The sequence below is a fragment of the Sesamum indicum genome, linkage group LG1, assembly GCF_026168435.1.
Source record: "Sesamum indicum cultivar Baizhima isolate 11 linkage group LG1, ASM2616843v1, whole genome shotgun sequence".
NCBI lineage: Eukaryota > Viridiplantae > Streptophyta > Magnoliopsida > Lamiales > Pedaliaceae > Sesamum > Sesamum indicum.
In genome coordinates, this window is record NC_142657.1 from 1,257,386 (window position 1) to 1,276,546 (window position 19,161).

Below are 19,161 nucleotides of genomic sequence, written 5' to 3' on the forward strand. Positions count from 1 at the left end.
ATTATTAATATCAACAAATTTAGTGAATTTTAATCAATAGAGGGACTTATTTATTGGATGAAAGCTAACCCTAGAGTTGCTAGATATAATTTCTCAAATCACAGAGGGTCTATGTATAATTACACTAAATATTAGGAGAGGTGAATATATCTCTAATATAAATTTGGGGTGATTATACATAAAGCCCTTGTGGTTTGAAAATTTTCATCTAACACCCCGCCGCTGAAGTTTGCTTTCGTCTAACAAATAAATTCTCTGCTTGGTCAAAATTCACTGAATTTGTCAATATTAACAAAAAAATTGAATAAAAATTAATATTTACCCTAAATTGATATAATACTGATTTTTTATAAATCAAACAATTTTTTCCGAACTAAACTATCCTTACAATGATGATGATATATCTCCTCACATGCATTAATGTATAAGGATAATTTGATCATAAAAAAAATTATTTAACCTGCAATAAATTGATCATAAATCAATCGAGGTTCAATATATCTTCTTTTTATTTATTTTTTTGTTAATAGCAACAAATTCAATAAATTTTAACTAATTAAAGCACTTATTTGTCAGACAAAACAAATCTCTAAAAGTACTAAATATAATTTTCCAAACCACTGAAAATCTACATATGTAACTATCCGTTATACTTATATCAAATCACCAAAAAGTTCATTATAATTTACCCTTTATAATATGGGAGGGTCGACATTTTTTCACCTTTCTAATCTTTAGGAGCATCAACAATTTAAACTTGAAACTTTTGGTTTTGATTTCTCCTTAACCCAGAATTGGTATGTTAAAACATGAAATATGTTGCACACATCTATTAAGCCAAAGTACTCCCAAATTGATAAATGAAACCTACTTAAATTCAATTAGGCTATACAATTTCCTCCACCCCAATTTGGAAATACATAAATACATATACCATTCTTTGCAAAAGGGGGCAAGGTTGAGGAGGATCTTTCATCAAGAATTAGTTCAATAGTCATGGGAGTGTATCGAAACGAAGGCCGATGAATAAAAGCAAAAGTGTCGAACCCTGAATGACATTTGCTCCTACCCAAGGGTACGCCTGTTGGCCCGTTGCTCGTCTCACCATGCATTCCCACACCATATCAATATGTCAGCTTTTCTGGTGGCTTACTCATTCGCCTATTATGATCTTTCCCCGTCTCTCAAGTTCGTACAGCATCACAAGAGCAGCCGAATCGAAAGAGCTCTTCTTGTCGGCTCTTGCCTCTCCAATGAGTTCGATTTTACCAAAATCAGGGATGGTCAGGCTGATTTGTGACTTGAAACTATTGAACCCTGTTCTGTCACCAATCTGAATGGGAGTTCTGTGCAACGGCAATTACCATTAGGCCAACAATGCTCGACACAAGAAAATTGTGTCTTACATCAGAACAATAATTAGATGAAACGAAGAAATCAATCAGGGTTAATTATAACGACTCCTTGGGAATTATCGCAACTATTTACTATTCCCTTTCCTCTTTTGAAATTATAAAACCTCTTCTAGAAATTTCTGCAACACAAACCTAGATTTTTGCTCCATTGTATCAAAAGCAGGCATTGGCCATTGTAATTTCTTGCAGAGGGCGTAGAGCGAATTCCGCGCACCTCCTTTCTTCATGTCAACAGGTGGCAGCACTGTAAGAAAGAAAAATTACAACCTTGAAAGAAATTCTACGACGTCCTCAGACATAATATGATGAGCAGCGCACATGCTTGAATCGAACTCTTCTTGTGTGTGTGTGTTCATTGTACCAGCTGGAGGTGAGAAAAAGGACAGAAATCCATGTCACATTTGAACCTAGTTACTGCATGTGATTGTGGAATTGACTGTCATTATTCTTTGAAGTTGCAAATCTTGAGAAAACAATGATAAATACCTAGGACGTCAGCGGTCTTCGAATCATGGGCTCTAGCAGAGCAAGCTCTCTTCAATAGATCTCCATTTATGTCGGGCTGCAATTCAGGTGGCTTCGGCTTTTCAGTTGCTGATCCAGAAGCTTCACCATCTGGCTGGCTGCGGATATTATCATCTGACCTTGGGGAGGGCGAGTTGTCAACATTATCTGTATCAGTTTTTCTCCGTTTGGAAGATGTAATCCCTCTCAACTGTGTCAGAATTAAAGAATCCAAGTCATTCAAATGCTATACGAAGCTCCAGCAACACCAGTAAAGAAATGTTCTCCTTGGTTAAACTTTCTACTCAATTAGCTACCGTTAATCAGAAGAACAAGAAGACAAGCAGAGAGAAACCTCTAATTCCTTCAGTAAACAAAGAGCTGCCATTCCCTTCGAAGCTTTCCTGTTAGGTCCAGAACCCTGAGCTTCTAAGAGAACATCTTCAAGCTGTAGCTTAAGTTCTGCTCGCACGATATCTCCATCTGCAGCAAAATGCTCTTTGATGAAGTAACCGAGAGAGTCGCATAATTCCATCAGTTCACGTGAAGGAGGAAGTTCGAGCTTATCAGGAGTCACAATCGGTGATAACAGTGGTTTAAACACTTTCCAAACTTTATCCAAATTAAGACTAGAATCAATTAGTATTGCCCCGGCTATGCTTTCCACCAAGTCCCCAAGTACCTAAACCAGAAAAGAAGTTAGCATTTAATATGCACTTGGAAAACAAGCAAGGCAGGAGGACAAATGTAGATTCTGGTAATCGAAAACAAGATTATATGAAAAACAGTATTAAACTAATAATAGTAAGCGGCTGGACACTGAAAAACTTACCTTGGGACCTTTAGTATCTGGTGTCAATACCGTGGTGCTCATATCAGCTACATGCTTAACAAATTCTGATATTTGACTTTCAAGATAGAAAGAGCCATGCTGAAGGTGCGAGTGAAGGTTCCGTTTCACAGCAGCAATTGCAAAATTGTCATTGTTAACAGATGCAGAACGCAAGTCTGTCAAATCCCCTGGATCAACATTCTTATGATTTTCATAAAGATGCAATGTAATAAGTATATCCAGCACAGCATCACCAAGAAATTCAAGCCGCTGCCATAGATCCATATATTTAGAAAGATGTCAGTTGGACAGTAAATTTATAACGTGAAGTGTCTCCAATAATTAGGATTTCTATCCAATACCAAGGAAAAGGTTGCGAAAAATGAATTATGTTTTAGAAGAGTTGAATGCACAATGTGGTCTTACTTCAAAAAAAAATTTTCCTACTGCAGTATTGGGAGCAAAGTGATGGTAAATATTTAACATTTCCACTTTACACCTGGTAAAAATTTAAAACGTGCTGTTAAAATTCTTGATTTCTAAGGTTCTTTTTGCGAGGTTTGTCAAATAATCTCTACACTCTCCGTACACAGGGAGCAAAGGAGAGAGCTATATAATGTTATAGAGGAGCATGAACTTCAAGATACATTTCCTGAACTATCTTTTTGCTGCAAGCATGGGTTAGAAGAACCTATAAATAATCAGGGTAGAAACCCTTGTATTCAACTTCAAAATTTTGGCACACACCTGGTAACAGTAGCGAACACCTTGATCAGGTTCAGTTGCATGTGTAATGGCCTCAAGCAATAATCCTTTGGTGGAGAATATATACCCAAGCTTCGACTCTAGAATGAAGATATCCTCAGCTTTTGGAGCATAAGAATATAGAGAAGCCACTCTAATAGCATCATCTATCAACGAAAGCTCAACTTCAGCCTCCACACCAAGCCACTTCATCAAACTAAGGGCAGCAGTCAATCCACCACCGACATAGTACGCCCCAATTAGAGCTTCAACGCAATCAGATATGGTTTTGGAACCCATCCACCGGTGACCTCTATCACAGGTTTTTCCAAGCAATAGTTTTGCGTCTTCACTGAAAAATTTGCTGTCCAACGGGACTTCCATGCTATCCAATCCGTGGCGGCACGGAGAAGGCCATATGGAACGCTGTCCTGGAGCAGTCCATCGCCGTGGATCAAATGCACAATCTCTTATGTATTCCTTTGGTAAACAAGAAACAGTGAACTTAAAGAAAGTAGATGATAAATTCGGAAAGGCAAGAGAAGCATTCAACAAGGTACCCGAAAATTCTTGCTAAGACAAAAACACGCCCCTTGGAAGGAAAATGAAGAGAGGCAAATGAAAAATTGAATAAAACTGCCCGCTATGATAAAGGTAACCAAATCACACCTGCAACTTGCAATTGGTTCCCAATTTATGGAGAGCTGAGTTGGAAACAATCCTGGAACGATGAGAAGACAATTGTCCTTCATGCTTCTTGGGATACTTAAGAAAGAGGTGGCAGCTTACAGCATACTTTAAAACTGAATCTCCAAGCAATTCCAATCGCTCCATGGAGAAAGTTTCATTACATCTTAGAGTAGTGAGAGCTTCCAAAATCTAATTATGCAAGTAAAAGTTCAGTTCAAAACAGAAGTATACAAATATAAAAGTAATAAGGTACTATATAGAAGTACATACTAAAGAGCTTGATATTTCGAAATGGCCAGCACGACTAGAAATTTCTTCCCTAAGCTGACTGGACAACATAAGAGACTCCATCCGGTGCATTAGGGAAGGTAGCAGGTAGAACGGCTTCAAGACATCTGTTCTGATATCAGTGCTAACTAGAAGCTCCGGTGGCATGTGGGCATGTTGTTGTGGCTTTCCCACAACCTTTTCTCGAAGATCTTTTGATTTATTCTTTAATGAAGCACCTGAATAACTTAGGAGATACCCTTAGAATACAAATCCTATTGACCAAGAAAAACATAAAAGCACATGCAGAAACTGTTGAAAAGGTTCAACAATTGTTCAAAGAGGGGCCACTACGATGCACCGTCCTGATAAATGCTAACAAGAGTGTCACACAAAGGCATTATAAAAAAATATGATTGTGCAAAAAGCAAAGGCATTAAAAGAACATGATGCGTCTCCAATTCCAAGCTTTAGGGGAAAAAATTTCAACTCATCAAGCATGAAATTTGACTAACCTTCGTTTCTAAAGTCCACAAGAAGATTGTGCGAATTATGACTTTGCTTCAGAAGCAACAAAGGCTGCTCTGGATACTTTAGAACAATGCCATACCTGGCACTAATAAAAGTAAATAATGGGAAAATAAGTATGAAACAGAAATAAAAAGTCCTTAACAACGCACTTTTTATTGTAATAATCTGCGAAGGATGAATAACTCGCATCAGTATCCCCTTCAAATGGGCTTTCTGCAGATGTACCAGCAACAGCATACAGAATCGAATAAATTCTGCCAGTATGAATGGCTACAACCACCATTTCCTTGAGGCCATCCGCATATGCAGATATATTGGCCAAGTGAATGATATCGCTATTGAATTTAGTCATAACTGAACCACTTGCAGGAGGGAATGACTTATCTTTTATTGCTTCAGGGTGCTGAAAATTTAACCAAGCATTCCTTTTCAGAAACTTCACTGCTGAAACACAAGACTCAATTCCCATCCAATTAATCTTCAATGGTCTCTCAGTAGCTGTTTCCTCTGACAAGGGTAAGAGTAAATACATATTTGACGGATCCCATAATGATTCCTCTGTTTGAAATAAAAATTTTCTTACTCCTGATGATTTGAAAAACAATTTCCCAAACAAACCATTAAATATCAGTTCTTGAAAGCATTTTGCTTTTGCCACCTGTTATGCAAGGAGGTTTGTTACAAATCAGAGAATGAAATAATATAAACTACATAATGACAATACGATGAAGCAGATTGTGAGTTTTGACATATGATATGAACCTGCTGAGAATCCAGATGTATTTCCCCACATGATGAAACAAAAGCTCTGACAAACTTTGATAACAAGTACAGCTCCACTTCAATATTCCCCACATCATCGTCTAACTTTGATGCCAATAAAAGTACAAAACTGGAATACTTTTGTTCAGCAATGTTGCAAGAAAAGTCGATTCTGTATGCATGAAAAATGGCACCATCATCTCCCCAAGTTCCGGACAGCATGCGGATGCTAATGGAACCATGTAATTCCTTTCTCTTTGTTGTTCCTAGAAGCATTGCATACAAACAAATTATGAAAGCACTAAACTAGAAAATCAATTACCAATTCAACTCCACGAAATTCAGCAAGATTTAGGTAATAATACAAGTTGAACGACCCCAACCCATGAAGCATAATAAATGCAAACATATTAAGCATGCACTTAGACATGAGGCATGGATATACAGCCAATGAATCAGATAGGCAGATGACTTTTCTGAATAAGATGGCTTATCTAATACAATAAATCAAAAACTGACTCAACAGTATTGCCTCGACATAGATTCCAATAGCTCAAGTCTTCCTATTCAGTCAATTCACGTCCACATATTTGGGATTTGCATGTCCAATTATTGAGTTCAAAAAAGAAAAAGAACTTGGCAGACGCAGTGTTATATACATACCTGCTCCAGAAGCTAATACTTTGATGTTTGAGGTGGAATCATTCTGTGAAGAGTCTTCATTGGAGGGAAGTAGATGATCGTTAAGAGCCCCCATTACATGCAACTTCTTACATGCATCCAAGCAAACAAGCTGCTTAGCTACATGAAAGTTGCGAGCTTCAGGACCAATGATAGTCTGAAAAGCTGCATTAAGAGGTAGAATCAGTTTACACCTATACAAGCTCCCTTCCACCAACTGCTCAAATTTTGGCTTCGGAATAAAGTACCTGCAGAAGGAGATGACAGTTAACTAGATAAATTATGTCTGATAAAACTCTGCCTAGTGATAAACCCAAAGAAAACAATCCGGCTAATTTCCTTGTTGATGAGAAAAAAGAGAAAGATACGTATATGTACTTGTCTCCAGGGAGTTTTTGGCAATATCTTTGTATAAGGCTTAGGCTGGAACTGGCAGTTACTGATGCCCCAGTCGACTCTGAGACATATGCAAGTTCTTCATTGGTAACTGGAGCTTTTACCACAAGGTCATCAGGGTCTCTCTTCATGGTTGTATTTTTCATATAATTCTCGCTCCTAGTAATGTATGACATGTGATCTATTTGCTTTGTGTTTCCTCTGGAACATGTAACAAGCGTTTGTTAGACTTGCTGCATGATATGGGACTCGATAGGCAGAAGTGGATGGCATCTCCAGACTACTTGTTTGAATATATTTTAAACCAACGGTAAGATTAGAGCAGAGAAATAGCATCCATGAATGTGTCACCTTTCAAGCATGATGATGTATTGAGAATCTTTCTGACGAGCTCGTCCCCTCGATTGTACATAACTACGAACAGTTTGTGGTAGATCAAAGCGAATTACAGAGGAACATTTGGCCACATGAATTCCCTCCTCAACCACATCAGTAGAAAACAAAAGATTGACCTAGAACATCTTACTCATCTATCAAGGAAACAGGAAAGGAAACTGTAATACTTTCTTATGTCAAGGTACCATAAGAAAACTCACCTTTCCATGACGAAATGATTTCAAAATTTCAGTCTGTACTTTTGGTGTAAGTCCACCAGCAGAAGAGTTACTTCCAGTCAAATATGATACGTTAAAATGTGACAAGTCAGTAGTCTTCTTCATCAATCTTTCAATTACTTTAGCAGCAATTATTCGTTCAACAAATATGATACAAAGGACCTCTGTCTCTTTCCTGCAGCATTAGAAGAGACAATGTCAAAAAGGAAATCCGTACATCAAACAGATAATGTGGGCCATAAAAGCATCTGAACAAATACCAGCGAATAGTGACATAAGACTTGTTACCCAAATGATCTAAAAATTTCAAGGAGTTCATGTAGCTTTGAAGATATTTGGCCAGTAGCTAACGCATCTGATCCACCACGCACACCATCCAGAAGCTTCTTCTGCTCTGCAAAGACAGTAAGATTGAGAATAGTAAGATTCTAAGTATCTTTTTTCTTTCTATAACTATTGCTACTGTTATTCCTTTTCTTCCAACACTTATATAAGTGGACACTTTAAACAAGAATACCTATAAGAATCTCAGATGTTAACTCGAAGAACTGTATCAGCAATATTAGAATAGGGATTAAAGAAGTTGACATCAAATACATGCATCCTGCCCATTCCATTACATTTCACTAAAATAATATTCAATGTTGTTGAAAAAAACAAGTACAATCAAGGGAATTTAGTATGGCATGATGGATTAAGACTATTGAAATGTTTACCTTTCACGTTCTGATTATAGGGTATATGCATCTGGACAAACATAACCTGGATCTGGGATTTTTTAGAATAGAGGAAGTATGATTTTCAATGGAGCACGTTACTATTTACAGATCAGGGGCATACATCTGAATGAAGAACAACATCCTTAATATGACCTGTTCACTTGGACTACAGCAAGCACATGGGTATGGATGCACCAAACACTCTTCCCGATTATAGGGCACGTGGTCAATAAAAAGCATTGACATGACAGAGAAAGATGCTAAAGTTACCATAAATAAACATTGTAGACTGTACTTATAAACTAAGTTCTAGTTCAAGTCTCATATTTGCATTGCATGTAGTAATAAAGAGGAGACCAGAGTTAACAAATGCAACACTTCTGTCCATAGTCAGAAAATTGCTCTGTTCATCAATTGCCAAATATAGGGAGCCAAAAATGATGTTCTACAAGACAACGACAAAGCACCTTTTTTCAGTTAGTATCCTCCGTCACATTTGTTGGTGTGCATTCATGATTGTTTGCAACCATGTCCTACAGATTATACTTATATAATACTTTTGCTTTTCAGGCCAAGTTCTTACATTCAAGTTTATACGAAGTGAGAATATATGGTACATATCTGGCTCTGGAACTTGATTTCGTCAGAGAGATTGCAAAAATACGTAAAGAGCACAAGTGAAGCTGGAAGTCATGGAAAAATATCTTATCATGCAAATTTGTTTTAAGATGAAAAGAGTAGAACTTACCATCAGGTCCTTCCATTATTGACATAACCTCCCGAAGAAAATTCTCGTATTGCCCAACACTTTCCTTATAAACCTGGCATTCTTCTTGAATCTTAGGAGTATTTTCTAGGCAGACTTTAACAGCCTACAACAAAGAAATTGGCGTATAGGGTTAAAATAGAACAAGGGAGATCAACGACTATTGATAAAGATCATCTTAGCTTTATCCAAAGTCATTGTGTTGTTGAGAAGAGCATAGAGCGGAAGGAGCAAACATATATATTTGTTAAGGAATATGATAAAAACACACAATTTAAAAGTAATAATAGTAGTATCAGAAAGATAGTATAATCTGTTGTAACTAGTGCATCACTGTAAAATGCTTGTTAAATTAAGTAAAATAGTGATTTGGCAAAAAGCTGACTTCAGTTAAATAAAACAGCGCGAGTAGTCTTTAAGCATACAGATATAGTGTCTATCTACCTCATAAGCACACAGAAGCCCGAGATTTTCAAGGCAAAATAAAATTTTTGAATGATCATTGGCCAGTCTATCCCGCAGCAACTTGTATATATCATCCGTATCTTTGTACTGGCTTGGCAGCAACTTTTGGAAGTCAAGCAAAATGGCATCAAACTGTCCGCAGGATGCAAGGCGATAGAGTAAGCACTCCATATTTATACACAAAACTGAAACCAGAGATTATGACTTTTTACCCATGATAAGACTCCATATATACAGCACTTATTTGTCTAATTCTGCATATATGATAACCACATCCCCGCAGATTTGAAGAGCTTTATATGCACACTGATGCTTCTAACTTTAAACATTATGCAACATGGAATAAAAAAATAGAAGTCATCAATCAAACAAGTTTAAATAAGGATAAAATCGACAGATACTGAAGAAAACATGAGCTGTGATATGCTGCCTTAAAATATGAACTTCATGCTCAATTATCTCTTCTCTTCATACGTTTGGAAAACCGATGGACACAGCCTACCAGTGCAGGGTGCTATAAACACATACGTTTTGCATGAAAATCCCAACAAGGATCATATTTTTGAAGGCAAAGAGGATCCAAGAAAACTTTCATTGTTAATTACTGCTACCAAACTCAAAATACCGTTCTTTTTTATTTTTTATCTTTTCATCTATTGACTAAATAACAGAGTGCACACAATGATGGAAGGGATCTCAGGCTTGTGGAGCTCCACTGGATCATCATTACAGGAAATATTTTCAAGTATGAAAGGATCTCACTTTTTTCAATTTTTCTGCTTCCATGTTAAACCATTATAGGCATCCTACAAATTCACCTTAGAAAATGAAGATTCTAATTTCACTTTCATTTCCAAATTGGGAGGTTGAATTGGATCATAAAATCTGCATGTAATTGTTGCTGATGGGATACATTCCCCAAGACCAATGCTGTCCTCTACTGTATAAACCTGAGTAACCACATGAAAATCTGTCATGAACCAATAAATATGCATACATCATCTTAGAATGCATCTTCACCTCTAGTCTATGCAGTTCAAAAACACTACCTGGGAATCCAACAGAGTTTCAAGCTCCCGTATTTGCTCCTCAGAGTCTATAGCACATGACACCCCTGGTGAACACAGGCATGTAGGATTATGTGCAGAAAAATTTCACGCAGATAGAGAGATGACAAACAAAAATCTTGTACTTAAATTACTTAAAAAAGTACAATGTAAAAGAAAAAAGGTTCCGTAGTAAGAAAGGGCTCATCTATTCAGTTCGGCACAGGCATATTTCCGCATATTAATCACACACACCAAAAAGAACAGTAACTTTCAGATCCATTGAATCATGCATTAGAAACACAAATTTTCCAGAGAACAAGTTGGGCTTACCTTTCCTGATCACTGGGGAGGCAGTCATCCCAAATATCTTGGGTCTTTCTGTAGATATATGATAAAATTCCTACACAATCAGAAGCTACCATCAGCAACAAATTTTCCGTACGACGGTACGAGGAACATATAACCCAACATTAAAATAACCAACAAGAGGAAGAATAGGAGATTTATTAATCAAAAGATATATGGATAGCAAAAACAAATGAAGTTGACCTTCATTATTCTTGCATAGGGATGGTTTCCAGTAGCTCGATGGCATTCATCCAGGATCAGAAAGCAACATACTGTGAAACTTAAGTATGCCTTCCGCAAAGCATCCAATAAAATTTGAGGAGTCATGACCAAAACCTAAAGAACAAGACACCAGATTAAGATCCAAGTTGCATAAAAACCGGTGACATACAAACTATGTTGGCATTTAATGCGACTACCATACAAGCAGTTCAAGAATCCAAGTTTCTAGCATGCACCATTACAATATAAACAGAACTATGGAAAAATTTCTAGTGATCATCACAATGTGCAAGCTTAACCAACTGCTGAAACTGTTTTATTTAGTTTAGAGCAATGAAAAAACAATAAATTAGTAGGCTTAGTGTATTGCATATGTTGCATTCCAACTAAAAAGGCTAGCATTTTAACAGCAAATATATTGTTACAATTTTAAGTGGACAGGACCGAAAATGCGAAAAAAGAGCGAGTATAGTTTTAACAGAAGCACAAGAAAAGACAGGGTATGCATGGCAAGGAAATCCAGAATAATGTAGCCATGACAGCCAATCAACTAACATCATGCTCATTGATTTCCTTCTCCCAGTTCTTGGCACTCCATTCATCAACCCCTCTAGCTCCATAGTATTCCTCCACATCAAGCTCTGTGCGAGATTTTATCTCCTTATATTGCTGCCATGTACAATCAGTAACATAGTGATAAGCAGCACGCACATAGAAAATCTCAGTTTCTTCCAACAGTCTTTGTCCATAAACTGGAATAAGAAAATAGAATGGAAATAGTTTGACGGTATAACAAAGAATAAATGAAAACTGGAAAAGGGGCGACCCTGTAGTGCAGCAGGTGTTAATTAGTGTACACATAACTCCTGGAACTTTCTAAATTTACAATGGCATATGCTGTCCCAAAACCTGGTTGGGCCCCTGATATTGGAACCGGAATATGAGATTCCTTATAATTCCAGCTGCACCAAGTGTCTATCGCTGAGCAGCTAAACGGTTATACACATTTCAATTATCAAATGTCTCACAGAACTAGATATACCACCACAAACAATAAACAAACTAATTACTTGAATGAGATAACATAAAAGAACAGCCACATAAAACAGGAGGAGAAACAAGATTTCCCAAAATTTAACAGGGCTTATCAAGAACATGCATACTAGTAAACTATTAGAAAATCATTGATCCAACCAAGAATAATTTTCCCCAAAACCATACACCAGAGTTCAGAAGATAAATCAAAACTCAAGATAATGATACAAGCACAAAAAAGAAAAAAAAAAGTAAAGGAAACATGCCTGGTGAACAAGATGAACAGTGGGAGCCAAGAAAACGATCAATTTTTTACCACCATTGTCATTTTTCAAAGATTTCCCGATTTCTTTAATCATCATGACTGCTATCATAGTTTTTCCAGCCCCAGTCTCCAGCACTGCGATAGTGTTCCTCCTCATTGCCACCTCATAAACCTTCAATTGGTAGCTACCATGCAGGAAAAACGCATTAGTTTGAAATTCCATAATGAAAACGGCACTTTATACCAGGAGTTAAATAAAACAGTGAAAGAGAAAAAGAAACAAAACCCTTGTGCACCAAGAATTTCAAGAATCAAAAAACCCACAAATAATTATAAAGAACAAAAAAAAAATACAACAAAAATAAGAAAACAGGCACATACTCTCTGGGTATGAATGAAACTTCTGAATCCATGGGTTCACTCTGCGAAGAAATCAAGGACTCAAAGCTTCTCTTCAATGGGTTTGGCTTTGCTTTCTCTGCGGATCCCATTGCTTCACTAGTTTTTCTTGAACAGCCTGTGTGATGATCACACGAGAAAAACATGAGGGGTTGGCTAAAAGTTTATTCAAGAAAATCGTAAAATCTTCTACACAGAAAACAAGAATGGTGTGTGTGTGGAATGTGTGTGTGGGAGAGGGGGAGAGAGAGAGAGAGATGAGGGCATCAATCAAGAACTCACTTTAACGCTAACAATTCTCACACAAAGCTGGCGCTCAGAGAATATAAACAACAAAACAAAAAAAGGGCCATAAAAACACAACTACGGAAGAACCCACAAAGAAGAACAAGAAAAGAAGCAGAAACAGGAAGATTTACAGACGCTCCGAATACGAAGACTTCCGACACTTGCTTTCCGATGATTTTTTCCCTTAAATACGGAATAATAGCAAACGTTGTGGGTGGACTCAAGAAGGACTGAAGGACTGACTGACAGATTTTGGTTGATTCCCAGGACATAATCCGCTGTTATTGAATACTTACTAACGCGTATCAAGCACATGTACGTCTGGGACATTCTCCTAACCTTCGTGTTAAGTACATACTCTTACAGCGTGCGTGCTTTTTCAAGAGAGTTGTCGGTGTTTGTGCACCAACCGATGCAATTTATAAGTACGAGGCCCAAAATTATAGAAACGGACTATGCCTGTCAAGTGGGCCTACACTTTTAGCCTTTTGGGCCCATTTCCTTCTATGGGAATGGAAGTAAAAATTTGTAAATTACATTCACCCCAACACCCCTACTCAAATATATGTAATTAAAATTATAGTTCTTATTATAACTATAATAAATATTTATAAAATTATAAATATATGTAATTATTTATAAATATTTATTTAATTTTTTATAAAATTATAAATATATGTAAATAAAATTATAGTTCTTATTATAACTACACTTCCCACTCAAAAATAAAGCCTACACAAACATCCCATAAAAAAGTATTATACTTAACACCTCCCGAAATATGTAGCTGTAATTGTGCAAATGACATAAAATATTTGTGTATTTTTATCTAATATCAGCAGAGGTGTCAATATAATTTACCCATATTAGGGGTGGCAACTGGCTGGTTTTGGTGGGCTCGAGACCCACCCCGTCCCGATTATTTTTAAAACCCGCCTCATCCTAGTACAAAACCCACCGGGGCTCGTCTAACCCGATGAACCCAATTATTTTTATTTTTTATTTATTTTATAAATATATATATTATATAATATAAAATTTAAGATATCAATTATAAATAAAAATTTTCATAACCTAATTCAAATATTCAAGTAAAAAAAAAATTCTCAAGTAGAAAAGAAATTATTCAATCCAAACAATTTATAGCAATTATACATTATTAACAATTACTTCATCTTCGTCGTCATTAAGTATTATGGGATAATTTTATAATTCATTAATTGTTGAACAAATACCTAACAATAAATAAATAAAATGATATAATATTTTATTAGTGTTTATTTTATCAAAATAAAGTAAAATAATATATATTAAATAATTATATTAGGATGGGTTCTTACAGACTTGGAACCCGACCTATCCTATTTCTTAGGACCCGCTACCCGTCACTTTTAATTTTTTATACCTGAACTCATCCCTGAATCTAAAACGAATTCTATCGGATTCGAGTCCAATTGTCATCCTTAAACCATATTTTAATCCTATTCCGATCTTGATAGTCAATTAGAATAAATTTTTAATAGATGTTTATGATTTTTTTTATATTTTATTTCCACATAATAATGTGTCTATTCAAATTGTTTTATTTATTTATTTAAATTTCATGTCTCCATTATTACAATGATTTTAATCTTATTATAATTATGAGATATTATAAAACTCTTAAATTTCTTGGCTGGATAAATTAATAAAATTAGGTGTTTACATTTATATCAATTTGAACAAATAATAATAGGAAAGATTATTATAAACATTAACTAAAATACGCTAATTCGATAAATAATGAAACATTGGTCCGAGTAGTGAAGGCCTCAAAACTTGTTCAACTTTGTGTTATTTAGAGTGTTCAATTCGATTAATTGAAATTTCAATGTACGTAATATTCGATTTGGATCGATAAAAAGTAAATTTATTTTGATTTGATTCAATTTTTTATATTGAATTAATCAAAAAAATATATAAAAAAAATGTAATGTTAATTTATTTGTTATAAATTATTAATAGTTATAATAATTAAGTATATGTTAACTATAAAATTATTATTTTTTTATAAATACATATATTAAGATATTTAATATTTATATATATTCATAATATAATATTATATATATTTTAAATTCAATATTAGATTCGTTCCGATTAATCGATATAAAAAATTAAAATCAAATAGAATAACCGAAATTTCTCAAAAAAACAAAAAAATCGAACCGAATTTTCGATTAAATTTTCGGTCCATTAGTCGAAAATTGCACACCCGCAGTATCCTCTGCGCATTTGAGTGTGTGAAATGAAGTCAAATTTTGTTTGATTCCATGGAAACCCAAAATGTGAGTTGGGCCAGGCCCAGTCTTTATCTTAAGAGAACAAAAGTTTTGGACCAAGAAACCAGCCCAATAATAAATAAAGCTTTCCCACTAGCCCAATTTAGGTCCTTTTACTTTTTATTTTTCTTTATCAGACTAGCCCAATTATGCCTGGATCAATCACATGACATATTTAAATAACTAATCAATTTTTTTGTTTTTTGAACCGTACATCAATCATTATCAAAATTTATTAGATGTGATTGATCATTTTCATTTTACATTTTATTTATAACATGATAAATGATTCAACTATCATGAGATTGGTTTAAATTTGATTAATCTTAGAGCAGTTGGTGGGCGCGGAGTCAAGGTGCGTAGTGGGTCCGACTGCTCCAAAACTAGCATAAACCAGCCTGAGAAAAGTTCGACCGAGAACCAGCCCAATATTGTCTATGGTTGGTTATGGGGTGATCCTCGACCTTTAAATAGGCTCAAATTGGGTCAGTTTTCAAATCTAAGCCTAACCCGTAGACCAATTAGGTTGAGGCCCGAACAAGGCCTATTTTATTTTTATTCTTTACAAAAATGAGGTATCTTTTGAATAACTATTTAATTTTATGATTGTTTTATGAATAAATAAATAATAAGTAAATCAAACAAAAATTTATAATTAAAAAGAATAGTAATGAACAAAGCTTGTTAACGAATTAATATACTAAAATTTTACAAGTAAATAAAGAAACAATCAACTTAGAAAAATAAAATAAAATTTTCACATCATTCATTCATTATTAATAATTGGCACCAGCTCGGACCAAGCCCTATCAAGACAAGGCGATTCTGAGCCACTAAGCTGGGTTGATCATAAGTATTGATATTTGAGACCGACACACAACCGACTTGGTTCCAATCGAGCCTAATTTGAACCAGCCCGGCCCGCACATTGGGTGTGGAGTAGACGTGTTGCATGTAATTAGCGTTTCCCAAAGAAAGACGATGAAAATAGATACATATACAGTCCCCCACTTGCCTTTATGCTTTCCTACTACACATCTCTCTCTCTCTTTCTTCTCTTTACCATTCTCCAAGAAAATGGTGGCTGCTCTACTCTCTCTCTCTCTCTACCGTATCACAAATATTTAATAATTACAAATTATTATTATTATTGATAATTATTAACTTTACATCTAGAGAAAGAAAAAGCAAATGAATTTAACATACTTGTCATGTGATTGATCATTTTTTTAAAATTATATATCAATTACACAATAAATATATTACAGTTATTCAAATTCGATAAAGAATTTGTGGAAAAAGAGAAATGTGACAGCAAAAAGGGAAGGGCATGGGAATGTAGAGAGAAAAGATAATACAACATAAAAAAGAAAAAGGAATGGTCAAATTGGACCTCGAAGACTACTTCTAAATTCCTTCTTTATCGAAACCCTACACCATTATTATTATTATTATTTATTATAACTATTTCATTTTCTTTTTTTATTATTTTTATCTACTAATATAAAAAGAAAAGTCTCTCTATACTCACAAACGATAATCAGAGACATCGCTGCACTAATTTTTTTTTAATGTAAAAAATGTATTTCATAACAAAAATAACTAATTTATTCAACTTTTCAAGTTTTACATTAGCTGATAATTTTTTTTATTAATGTAATATACTGATTTATATATTTTATTTTTATTTATAATATATTTTAAAATATACAGAATTATTTACTGGATGTACGCAAAAATATCGTACCACCACGACTACTCGTTTCAGAAAAAAATAAAGAAAGAAAAAACATGTGTTGTGATGTATGACCAACGTACGACGTCGTGGTTCTAGGAAATCGCAGCCATGCAACTTTAAATTGGACGTCGTCGGTCGTGTAATGTAATGTAATGAACCGAAATCTGACACACACGGGCGGATCTACACACAACCACTTCCACCCACCATACGAATTTCTTAAATAAATCATGACTTCAATTAACAAGTGACCATCAACTTCTAGTATAGCGACTTTAACAATAAATAGGAATAATTACAGTTTCGTCTTTGAGATTTTATGCAATTATATATAAATTTTTTTAGTTTAAAAATTATATTTAATATTTTTGAAATTTATTTTCGTCTGAAAAATAAGTTTATTCGTTACTTAAAATTCATCGAATTTGTTAATATTAACTAAAAAATTGGATAAAAATCCATACTTTTTCTCGACTGCCTTAGTATTGATTTATTACTGTTCAATTTTATTTTTTTTTTTATGATCAAATTATCCTTATATATTTTCATATTTTAATGCATGTGATGAGATGTATTTTCATTGTTATAAGGGTAACTTAGTTAGAGAAAAGAATGGTCTGCAATAAGTTAGTAATAAATCAATCGGAAGTAAATATCAGTTTTCATTCAGTCTTTTTTTTGTTAATATAAACAAATTCAGTGAGTTTTGACAGAGGAGCTTATTTATTAGACAGAAAGAAATTTTAGAAGTATTAAATGTAATTTTCCAAACCACAAAAAAATTACGTGTAATTACACTGAATCTCAAAATTTAATACCTAATAAATATATGATGTAATTAATTCTTAACATTTGACATTAAACACCACAATAATAATAATAATGATCATTTGAATCTTTTATTGCTAATTTACTAGTATTGTATCTCATGATATTTCATTTCGTATTTTTGAATTAATTTGTGTATTATTAATTATAATTTTTTTAAATATTTTTTTTATGAATTAAATGGATAATTCTGTTTGATTTAATTTTCCATCCACCCTGTTTGATTTTTTAACAAAATTTTTAATTTTATTTTTTAGAAAAACGACAAATCTGACAATTCCAGACCTGGATGGTGGGAGGATATTATTGAAAGGGAGAGCTGCTGGCCCTCTCTCATCCTTTCTAAGATAAGAATAAGCAGTATATATATGCGGGTGTGTGTGTGTAGGGTCAGATTAAATGCATGGGATATTCATACTTCCTCTTTGTTCCTGCTTATCCAATCCATGCCTCAACTTACTCACCAAATTAAAATCAATTCTCCTCAAATTTGACGTAATTATGAATATTTTTTCGTAATTTAGATATATCTTTGATTATTAAAAGAAATATTAAAAAAACTGATGAGGTGAAATTTCTTTCTTTCTCTTTTATTCTTTAAAAAATATTAAGTAAATTTATTCTGTAGTTCGTATAAAGACATTTTAGTCAGTTCAACATAAAAAAACAAGTGAAAACATAATGAAATGAGCTAATTGTTGGACGGATGTTAAAATGAGGGGTATTTTGTAATTCCCCAAACAACAAGGAGGTATTAATAAATTAAGAAATAACTACATTTACAGCTCCTGACTTATGGTCTATTTACACAAACTATCCATATCTTTTGCATAATTATAAAAATTACCCCTATTTTTAGGGTGTGTTTGTGTAGTTTTTTTTTAAAAAGTAAGAGGTGGTTTGTGTAAACAGATCATAGATTAAGGAGTGTAAAGATAATTGTCTCAATTAATATCAAATTTCAGAGAATTTGTTCTAATTTACCTGACGAGCTACTAATATATATAAAAAAGCATATTTCTTAATAAAATAATTAAATGAAAAAAATGATATATGTATATATATAGGGGGTGGGGGGGGGGGGAAAGAACTATATATGTTACCTGCATCACATACTTTAAACGAGAAAAAGGAAAAGAAAGTATACGTTAAAAATAAAGCATAAAGTGGTATTGGTATTGGTATTGGTATTGGTATATTATATATTATTTAAAATAAATACAAAGAACAATTTCGGAATGTGTGAGATGTTAAAGATCCCATTATGGAAAGCAATTATTTG

At 34.2% G+C, this 19,161-nt stretch overlaps 1 protein-coding gene across 5 annotated transcripts; it reads right to left on the bottom strand.

Annotated features, from left to right (window-relative positions):
* Window positions 1-832: 832 nt before the first annotated feature.
* On the bottom strand, window positions 833-13,258 carry DCL3 (dicer-like 3). 5 transcript variants are annotated; one of them, XM_088880387.1, is made up of 26 exons: window positions 13,124-13,251; window positions 12,687-12,822; window positions 12,307-12,490; window positions 11,561-11,674; window positions 10,985-11,119; window positions 10,766-10,835; window positions 10,436-10,500; window positions 10,205-10,336; window positions 9,366-9,518; window positions 8,904-9,027; window positions 7,725-7,830; window positions 7,419-7,611; window positions 7,174-7,334; window positions 6,805-7,023; window positions 6,409-6,674; window positions 5,746-6,011; window positions 5,133-5,641; window positions 4,968-5,062; window positions 4,456-4,691; window positions 4,165-4,374; window positions 3,499-3,975; window positions 2,752-3,021; window positions 2,275-2,601; window positions 1,902-2,130; window positions 1,548-1,659; window positions 833-1,346 (listed from the first exon to the last, which is right to left on the bottom strand). In XM_088880387.1, the coding sequence occupies exons 2-26, from the start codon at window positions 12,794-12,796 to the stop codon at window positions 1,154-1,156; spliced, it is 4,956 nt and encodes a 1,651-aa protein (XP_088736513.1). In that variant the 5' UTR covers window positions 12,797-12,822; window positions 13,124-13,251; the 3' UTR covers window positions 833-1,153. The 5 variants fall into 5 exon arrangements, with proteins under 5 accessions (XP_088736513.1, XP_011083472.1, XP_088736521.1 ...); XM_011085170.3 differs by having other exon boundaries at window positions 12,987-13,238; XM_088880390.1 differs by lacking the exon at window positions 833-1,346 and having other exon boundaries at window positions 1,640-1,779; window positions 13,124-13,258.
* Between the last annotated feature and the right edge of the window lie 5,903 nt (window positions 13,259-19,161).

Bases quoted from the DNA above. Each gene is read 5' to 3' on its own strand.
- DCL3 (XM_088880387.1), bottom strand. From the start codon at position 12,796: ATGGGATCCGCAGAGAAAGCAAAGCCAAACCCATTGAAGAGAAGCTTT. The intron at 2,602-2,751 runs GTAAGTTTTTCA...TTTCTGGTTTAG, and splicing joins CAGATACTAAAGGTCCCAAG to GTACTTGGGGACTTGGTGGA. The intron at 1,347-1,547 runs GTTTGTGTTGCA...GCCGTTGCACAG, and splicing joins ACAATGGAGCAAAAATCTAG to AACTCCCATTCAGATTGGTG.